General features: G+C 47.1%; 1 protein-coding gene across 1 annotated transcript in view; it reads left to right on the top strand.

Moving 5' to 3' along the window:
* Nucleotides 1–2,471: 2,471 nt before the first annotated feature.
* Nucleotides 2,472–10,045, top strand: part of TMEFF2 (transmembrane protein with EGF like and two follistatin like domains 2) — a 174,031-nt gene continuing 166,457 nt past the window's right edge. Inside the window, exons 1-2 of the mRNA XM_048868601.2 lie at nt 2,472–2,990; nt 5,189–5,298. Coding sequence (XP_048724558.1) covers nt 2,810–2,990; nt 5,189–5,298 — 291 coding nt within the window. The 5' untranslated portion in view covers nt 2,472–2,809. The remainder of the gene's footprint in view (nt 2,991–5,188; nt 5,299–10,045) is intronic.

Below are 10,045 nucleotides of genomic sequence, written 5' to 3'. Positions count from 1 at the left end.
TAAATTCAGGTTCCAGCTGAAGGACGCAGCTCTGCCCCCTGCTTGGGAAGAGTGAGGAACCCGTTCCCCCGCCCTCCCCACTTCAAGCCAGGTGCCGGCTGCTTAAGGAGAAAACGGATGTGTATAATATTTATTTATCTATTTACTTCTTCAGCGACGCAATATTCGGCGCCTGATGTTCTCCTGCCACACGGTGGTGCTTGCCAGTTTCAGACACCCCCCCCCCACCGTGCTTCCCCCTTGGTGGTATTGCTACAGCCCGTCAGTGTTTAAACGAAGCAACATAAAATCCCCAGCATTTGTCCGTAAGGTGACATTTCTTGCAGTGCTTAATAATTTAGAAATGGGGGAGCAGGAGGGGGGAATGATGGATGCAATTGTAGTTGCTGACTCTTTAAGACCATTAACTCCGCTGGAGTTTCACTGTACGGCAAGGGGACTCTAAAGAAGAAATTTATGATTAGTGAGCATTTACTTAGCCTTCGGATACACTTGGAACCGTTAAAAGGTTGCAGGCCTCACTGATGATCTTTTATGTTGTGAGCCGGGCGCTGAAGTGCACCGAGGTCCTGTTTTCTCGGGGTAATTGTTGCATAAACACTTTGTAATGGCCTTCCTTTTATTTAGCTTAACGCGTGGTTTATTTTCAGAAGCCTGCCTGATGAGTTGCCAGAGCGGCTCTTCTCCAGCGAGCAAAGATGCCTGTCTGCAGCCGAGTTTCTCAGTCTTTCTCCACGTTCACAACGTATTGATGTGATGTTACTTGTGTGTAAAGGGCTGCCGCAGACAGCGCGTGCAGCCCTTTGATTTCTGGTCCTCTGCCTTACGGGATCACCGTTCTAGCTAATGGCTCTGCCTTTTCCTTAACGGATTCCGCTGCTGCGTCTAGGGGGAAAAAACCGAGGCTTTGATGCCGTCTGGGTAAATTGATCCGTGTTTTTATGGAGCCTCCCTGAGCAAGGAGCAAGAAGCCACAGCCCAGCCTGTGAACAGCTGCACTTTAACTGTTGGGGGCGGGGGTGGCTGTGAGCCTGGGCTCTTTACCTGGGAGGTTGAGAGGAAGATGGGTCTAGTCCCCCCCCCCCCCCCGCCTCTCCACCAAAGACCGACTGCGCTAACTTGGAGGGACCTTGCTGCTGTGTGCGCTCACGGCGGGAAGGAGACGGGCAGAGGAGGGCTGGCAGGGGTGGGGAGGTTGCATTTGAAAGCCTCCTGTGGCTGTCTGACCCGCTCAGCCAGCGCTGGGGGGCCCAGGCCAAGGGCCCTGCCGTCCCCTTTTGCGGAGCTAGGAGCGAGCGTGGCGCTCCCCAAAGAAGCTGTTCTGCGCGCAGCTCTTAACCGCAAACACCGCGCGCGCCTCCGGGTTTCGGTAACTCCCTTGTGGGACGCGGGCGACCTGGGAGGAGAGAGGAAGGAGGGTCCCCCGGGGCCGTCTCTGGCGGTCAGTGATGGCCCCGTTAGCGGTCAGAGAGGGGGTCTGGCTGCGAAGGGTGCAGCGGGCGCAAGGCGGATCCTGCCAGCCCCGCTGGGCGGACGGAGGCTCCCGCGGAGTTTCACAGTCTCCCCGCCAAGCACACGCGTCTGAGGCTAACAGAGCCCTGCACACCACCGTGATCGTGCGTTTTCCTTCATCTGCTCCGCCGGGATGCTGCTGTCGCTGCACCCGCCGAGACCTGGTGCATTCTGCCGCCTTCTGGGCAGGGCCGGGGATGTCTCCTTTCCCTCGGGTCGCCTCCTCTCCACCCTCTTAACCGCCGGCCCGGGACGGTTTGTCCGCTTTCCAGCCGACCTGCCATTCCCCACCCCCCACGCCAACCCCGCCACGGGCGAACTGCTCAGCCCGGAGGGGGGGGGGGTAGTTGCTAGGAACTTCACCAGCCCCCGGGCTGGTGGTCCGTGCGCAGCTGCTGCGGGCGTCACGCGTGTACCTGGGCGCGTGCAATGCGCACAAGCGACGAAGCCCGCAGGCATGTGTGACTGCAGCCTTGTGCACGCGTGTGTGTGACTGCGCGTGGAGGGCATGGGTGGGGGAGGGGGAGCGTGCCGCGCACGTGCCTGCACGCTCTATGGGGGTGCGCCCTGGCTGGAGCCCCCCGGCCCCCTCAGCGGCTGCGGGTCCCGCCGGAGGCGCACCCGGGACGGCGGGGAGTCCGGAGAGCTGCTGCTCCAGCCCCCCCCGGCGAGCGGCTCCGGCCGCCCCCCCACATCCATAGCGGCGGGCGGGGCCTGTCAGCAGAGTCCGGTTCCCCGCGGCGCAGCGCTGAGTCTCCTCAGCCCGGTCCCGAGCGGGTCCCAGGCAGCAGCCGCTGCAGCCGCCGCCGCATCCCTCCGCCCGCCGCCGCCGCCGCCGGCCCCGCCCTGCCGGGGGACCTGCATCCCGCTCCTCCAATCAGGGGCCGGGCTGCCTCGGCCACGTGACGCCGGCGAGCTGAGGGACCTGCTGCTTCCCCCGCGCCAGAGAGATGCGGGCGGCAGAGCGCGAGAGCAGGCGGCGGCCGTTGGGCTGTGGAGCGCCGTGACTCCCTCCCCGCCCGGAGCCCTATGGCAGCTGTCGCCGCCGCCGCCTCCCTCCTGCCCGGCCGCCGCCGCGCCTCGGGCTGAGCCCGGCCGCCGGATCGCGCCGCCGCTGGGAAACTCTCGGGATCGTCATGCCGGGACCGGGCTGCCTCTTCCTGACCCGCTGCTGGCCGGGGCCCCCGGGATGCTAGGCAGCCCCCCGCCCGGATCCCTCCTGCCCCCCGTCGCCCCGAGACCGCGCCGCTTCGGGGAGCCCCTGCCTGCTGCCGCCGCCGAGTTGAGTTAAGAAGTCATGGTGCTGGGGGAAGCCTCCCCCCCTCGGCAGTGCGGCGGCGGCGGCTGGACACTTTGCGATTGCTGTTGCTGGCTGCTGCTGCCGGTGATGCTACTCCTCATAGCCCGACCCGTGAAACTTGCCGCTTTCCCTACCTCCTTAAGTGACTGCCAAACGCCTACCGGCTGGAATTGCTCCGGTAAGCTGCAAGCCAGATCCCCCGCCACCTTCCTCTCGGTGTCCTTTTCCAAAGGCGGGCTCGTCCCAAAACCTGCAGATCGCGGCGCTGACTGCAAATTACTGAGCACTTCGCCAGCCCTCCCTGTGACTGTCCAGTGTGCATTGCCAAAGGAGAGACTGGACAGCAGGGCGGAAAGTGCAGGGATGTTTCAGTACTTCCCCCGCCCTGCACTATAATGGCATCTGCTCGAGCTTTTCTTCCAGCGGTGTAGTCCATAGAGTTTGTTGCAGGCTGGACACACACTATCATTTTGTGATCCCGCAAGACTGATCAGTGCCATGGGGTGTTTTGTTTTTCATAACGTATTAGAAGTGAGAACTGTGTGTGAGAGAGAGAGAGAAACAATTTTAGGAGAGCGAATGCAATAAATCACGTTGTGGCTGTCTGAGAAATGCTGATTCCTTGCAGAAAGTGCAAGAATCCGTGCTAGGTCGTCTTTCCAAGAAAAAGCAACTCCTGATAATAATAAGAATATGGAAGGTTAATCCTGTTGGGCGAAGACCCCTTTTTTGTCGCTGCTTCCAGGCATTTCGATTTTGTTGTAGGCATGGGATTTTGTTTGCTTTTCTGTCTTTCATGATGTTGTATTCACTTTGTAAACCCTATAGTTTCTGGGGAAAAGTTAGCAGAGGAACCGTTTGCAGCTGTCACATTGGGTATTCACAGGACCAAAGGGCAGGGTAGCTAGCCGCAAGTGATCAAGAAGTAACGCCTCTTTCCTCGAGTTCTTCTGCGGGCTGCTATTAAACAGGCTTTTCCCCTTCATCTGGTCAATTTCAGCCCCGCTGGAAGGTGCCTGCCAGGCACAGTGCGGGTGAAATGTACTAATTGAATAAGGAAGAGGCTGGGGACCGGAGTTCTTGCCCTTTTAGATTAGCTGCGAGCTGGCTTTGTGACTGATCAGCATAGCCCTTAATACAGTAATAACAGTGCATTGCATGGAGTGTGTTTACCATTTGTGCAGTATTTTCAATACAACCTCTGTTTGTTAAGGCCCATGGTTTTTTGTTTCTAGCTGATGTTCAGTCCTTCTTTTTGAAGCACTCTTTTATATATAGAGAGGGAGACAGATCTCCAGACCCATTTGCAGGCTTCTGGTGAAGCAGAATCACTCAGTCTCTTTCAGTGACAAAGTGATGTATGTTTAAATATGTCATGTTGTGTGTATGTTTGTGTGTGTGCGTTGGAGGTTGGGAGACAAGTGCTGTGTATAGGTTAAAGTCAAATGCTTATCTATCCACTGATTTAAAAAAAAAACCTGGAGTCTCAAAATAGGGTGATCCCAATTTTTTTATCATCCTTAAAGTCGCTGACTTTACAGTGAATATAATATTTGGGTCAACAGGCTATGCCTCCGATATTTGAGGCGTTTCTGCAATGAGACCTTATAAAAGGGTTCTGAGAAAATATCAACCTTCAAGGTAATATATGTGTAATATATAATAGGTTGGCAAGAAGCAATTTTCACTGTTTTCATTTTTAATATTCAGTGATATGGTTAGAAGAATTAGGACATTTAAAAAATCAGTGGGATTAAATCTTAATGGATTTGGAATGTAATATAGCTGTTTTGTTTAATGCCTTGCTACACACTGTCGGAGTGGGGTGGCAACTAGTGAAATCTGAAATTCACACTGGCATTCATGAGCTAAATCTTCAGCCAGATCTATTTGTCTGCAGAACTGACGGGAAAGAACTAGGTTCACTCTGAAGAACCTGGCACCCCTCCTGTTAACTTAGAGGTGATCAATCTTCATTCGAATCAGACAGACCATCACAGAAAACACACAGCCTGTTTATCTTTATTATTGGGGCTTTGTTATGGCATAGTCTGGAGAAATTCCAATTTGGCTTTAGACCCAAAGATCTGCTGTTGCATGGAAAAATGTTGAACCAACCAAAGAAAATATAATACACCAGTCACTGGATCATTTTTGAGGAACTGGAGTCTGTTTAATACTGTAGAATAAAGAGGGTGGAGGTGTGGGGAATAATGACATAAAGTGTGGATAATTGAAAACAGGGAAGGACAGAACATCCAGACTGTATTATTTCACCAACAAGATTGTGGTGCTATGTAAATTAGAAAAGCAATCACCCTGTATTGTATATCCTGCCATACTGAAGCTGACAGTATTTTTCTGTTTACATTTGAGGTTATGATGACAGAGAAAATGATCTCTTTCTCTGTGATACCAATACCTGTAAATTTGATGGGGAGTGTTTAAGAATTGGAGACAGTGTGACTTGCGTCTGTCAGTTCAAGGTAAGAAGATTGCTGTTTCATTCTTTAATTCACTAATAAGAATACAAATCTGGGATCTCCCTTTACAACCTATTACTTGGCAATTTATTTCTCTTCGTGCAGTGAAGTTAGAGGGAAAACCTGGCAGCAAGTATAGAGAGCTGGCAGGAGTGCCAACTGATGTCAAAAAGACATAAGTTTCTCTGGGAAAATGCGGGTGCTGTAGTTATAAATGTCCGTTTGGGGTCTGCAGCTTCAGGTTGTGCATGTGTGATTTTGTTGCTGTGCCCTTTTAACAAGGATTTTAAATCCTTTCCAAATATACTAATGATACTGATCATGCTTTATACACCCAGTGTTCTGTTCTAGTTAGAGAAATGGATCTGTAATGTGCTTATACGGTATTTTTCAGTAAGGTTGCATAATGGCAATGCTTCTGGTTGTTTATCAGATTTCACACCCCTACCCCCGTCCAAAATCACAAACTTCATTTAGGTGTTAGGTAGTTTTAGTGGGCTATTGTTGATTTTCTCCCCTCTCACCACCTCCTTTCTCTCTTCCCTCTCCATTCAGCTAAGTCTAAACCTCAGGCATCCTTAAAGTCACATAGATTAATCATAATGTATTTCTTCTAGTGTATTTTGCCTAACCCAGAAGACAGCTGTGCTTTGCGTAATTATCCAGATAAAATTTTTGCAAGTTATTGAGTTTTGAGACTGTACCAGCATATGCTTTATATACACCTATGCCCCAGTGGTTTTTTGCATTTTAATACAGCTTTATTAAATTGTAAAACTTTTAATAACTATTTAAATAGTTACAGTAGAACAGACCGAATGGTGCAGTGTTTGGTATTATACTCATCTCTAATGACTGATTTAATTTATTATTGACCATTGATAGACTGTTTACTCTAAAGATTGACAAATATCATTTGTATTACCAGAGGCAAAAATATCATATCTGAGGAGGAAAAAGACAAAATTAATAATGCCTTAATTTAAAAAATGAAAGACCATCTCACCAAATGCAAAACAATTGTTTTACTAAAATTACTGTATTTAACATGAAATGATTGTATTTTTCTGTTGACGGAGATAATATATATGGCCCTTAACCAATTTTTTAGGTTTCCAGTTTACATATGGTCAAACATTTCATGTTTAACAATAAATATTAATGTAGAGAGTTGAGTGGTGCAGCATTAGCATTTGTAACATGTTTAGTTGTTTAGACATTTTCATTCCCAAGGAAACCCTATAATGCAATCAACATTTGTAACTTGCGCTGTTGCCTGGTGCCGATACCTGTGCTGTGCCACTGACATATTGATCATACAGTGTCCATAGAGAACACTATGTTCTTGTGTTTGGTCACAGTTTGGCACTGGCAGTTGGTTTAAATGGAACAATTGCCAGGGAGGAGCAAAGCAAGACTTTGCTAAGGACAGGGGACACAATGGAGGCTATGTTTTCCCAAGGAAGCATGCCAGTCTATGGTGACTAAGAATAAAGAAACGATAGTAAACCTCAGTAGAATGCATTCCCTTGGATTTGGGAGATAAGTGATATCTGTGCTGATGTTGGAAAAACATATGATGTTGAAATATACCAGAGAAATAAGATACAGGCTTGCCAGGTTTCATCATCTGGGTAATGTTTATAATCTTAAATGAAATGAAAGTAAAGTGACCAGGTGATCGTGGAATTCATTGAAAGTTCTTTGAAGTCAATGGGAACCTAGCCATTGACTTCAGTGGTCTTTGGATCAGGCCCCATATGAAATCACAGCTCTTTCTTTTGGCTTTGGCCATTCATGGAGCCACATATTTGAACATGAGCTCGTAATGCAAGCTATCTATGGTTGATGCTATACAGACAATGCAAATACTTGTGTGGCTGATGCTGTCGGTTTGCTAGAGTCAAAGTAATCCTTGCACTTCTGAAAATCCCTTACTTTAATAGAGTTAAAACAGGGAGGAACTTGGCTCATCATATAGCATCTATGGGCAGTTTAGGACTCAGGAAAGGTACACAGTTTTAGCAGAAAATGAATTCTAATACAGTATGGGTTGACTGAGTAACACACAAAGTAACACAAGGGGTATATGGAATACAGTCACAAATCCATATGGCTCAAGTTAGGGGGTTTGCTTAGTCAGAATTCAGGCCCTCTTTCCATCCACGCTTCTCTATGGTGACAATGAGCAAATCAACAGAGGAGTGCCCATCAGTTTAATTATTTTTTATGTTTTCTCTGTTACTTGCTAGGGGCTTTAATTGCAGTTGGAAAGCAAAGATGAGGGTTGCCTTTATGCTATTTAAAACTTCTGTCTGGCCACCCCTTTACGTGTTTTTTATAACACTGGTTCAGATAGTGTCCGGCCAAACTGATTTAATAAAATAAACATTTGTTGCTTGAAAGGCAAATTAAAACCAGACTGCTTTGGGTCATTTGAATGGGCTACTGCTCCCAGGCAGAAGATAAATGACTGGGGTTTCCCCCTAGTTGACTCATTTTTGCTTTTTTAACACTGCAGAAATATAGACCACCCATTGGTTTCACCTGGTGAGGGACTTGTATTTCACCAGAGCGTATTCTCTCCACATTTGTTTTAATAGGAACAGAAGTTCACTTCTTCTTGTGTTACAGCACAACCCTACATGTTCATTGGGTATTAATGTATCAGGCCATTAATCATTCCTTCTCATTGGAGTTCATTGTTAGCTGTAGGTAATAACCTCAAGGATATAGAATTAACCAACATTTCTTTTTATGACATTATAATCTCTGCATATTAGAAGGGCCTTTATTTGACTGCCCCTGACCGCACAGACTAGCACAGTCCTTCTTTTTCGTCTGTGACCACATGAAAATGTCTGAATAAGTACTTAGGTATTTCAGTTGATGCTGAGTTTGTTTCTCTACATTTAGGACCTGATCTTGAAAACATTTACACACACACGTAGCTTTCCTTATGTGAGTAGTCCCATTTGCTTCAATGGGACTCCTCACATGAGTTAGTTACTCAAGTATTTTCAGGATCAGGACCTTAGTTAGAGGGTTGTGAGTTGTATTATTGAAATGCATTTTCATATTACTTTGCATGCTCAAAATATGTGAAGTGTGGTGACAGTATTTATCACATGCTTATGAGAGTAGGAAGTAATCAGTTTTGTAGTGCTAACATGAGCGGGAGTTACACAAGTATGTCAGCTTCTCTGGAAAATAAACCTTCTGTGCTAAATAAACCTTATAAACTCTGTTATGCCAATACATTCATATGCCTATGATTATAGGCATACAACGTTCCAAATGCTATGAAAGGTAGTCAAGGGCTGGTGTATGGCGAAATTAGGGCATACTTATTGTTCTTCCTTGCTTGGGTTAAGCAAATATATGTTAAAAATACATGTGTGAGAGGGAGAATTCTACATAATAGGAACTTTATGTTGCAGCGAATGGGAGTTTTGACATGATTTGGCCCTCACTGAAACTCATCTTGAGGCCTAGGACTTGGTGTAGAGTCCTGAGCCAATGCCCAGAATGTACGGCTGGATTGAGGAAAGACTGACAGTCAAAATCCAATATGCCACCAACTGCTGGGACCAGAGAGAAATGCGTTTTATACCAATGGAAAGCCGTGAATGCCAGTTTTCCATTGTTATAAAGCAGCAGAATCCAGCTGTGACAGATAGTGAGATATCAGATTATTAAAATCACAGTAGTCTGATAACCATTTTGATTTTTCTTCCCCACTTTAATTCTGATTCTTCCCCACTTTAATTCTGATGATTTTTCCACCACCACCACCACCCCCCGCCACGGGCTTCAGTGCCCCTGGTGCTCAGAACCATAGTTAGTACCCTCTGAAAACTTCACATATCCACGTTCACTGTTGCTGAGCAGCAGCTTTAATTTTTTTCTTTTTGTCAGTGTAACAGTTGTGTTTAGGTGATGGCATAAAGAATGGATAATAGAGGCAGAAATGCATTGGGCAGGGAACACTTTTTGAAAAGGAAAGGATGTGTCACCTACATGTATGCAGTGACACATGGCTTGTTGTGTGTTACACAACGCACAGTTCCACCCGTGAGCCTGAGTCTCAGTTTGAAAATGTCAAGAGTCCTGAAAATGCCAGGATGGAAGAGAAAGAAAGACTGTAAAAGCAGAGCACAGTAGCATCCTCCACAGAATGCAATAGTCTCTCAAATACCGTGTGTACTTCTAAATGTACAGAATTTGGGGTGAAATCCTGTCCACATTGTAGTTCATGGAAATGTTGCCGTTGACTTCAGTGGTCCAGGATTTCACCCTTGACCTTTTCATGCAAACCCTGCTCACTTTATGCACATGAATAACCGCATCTGAGGTAATGGGGTCACCCACATAGGTAAGGAAAGCAGGATGTGGCCCTCACTGTTTTGAAGCTAGTTGGCATAAAAATTATGAATCTTATCCTGCTTTCACTGAAACTAATGGAAAATATGCAACTGTCTTCAGTGGAAGGAGGATCAAACTCTGTGTTTCTGCTTGTAATGGTGAATGTTACAATATTCTGGGCCAACTCCTGAATGTCTTGTTCACATAAATAGTCACTGTGGTGTTCATGGAACTTTACGTGTAAGGCAACTAAGACTTGGTCCTTCATGCTAAAAAAAAATCCAGTTGTTTGTGTTAATTGTCTTGGTAAACTATTCCAAACCACCCTTCAGCTCTGTCCAAATCACTGTTTAGCTTCTGGGTGAAATCTGGCACTTCTGTCTTT

This window comes from Caretta caretta, chromosome 11 (genome assembly GCF_965140235.1).
Source record: "Caretta caretta isolate rCarCar2 chromosome 11, rCarCar1.hap1, whole genome shotgun sequence".
NCBI lineage: Eukaryota > Metazoa > Chordata > Testudines > Cheloniidae > Caretta > Caretta caretta.
Note: the sequence above shows the minus strand (reverse complement) of the source record. Positions and strands in the feature narration are given on the sequence as shown.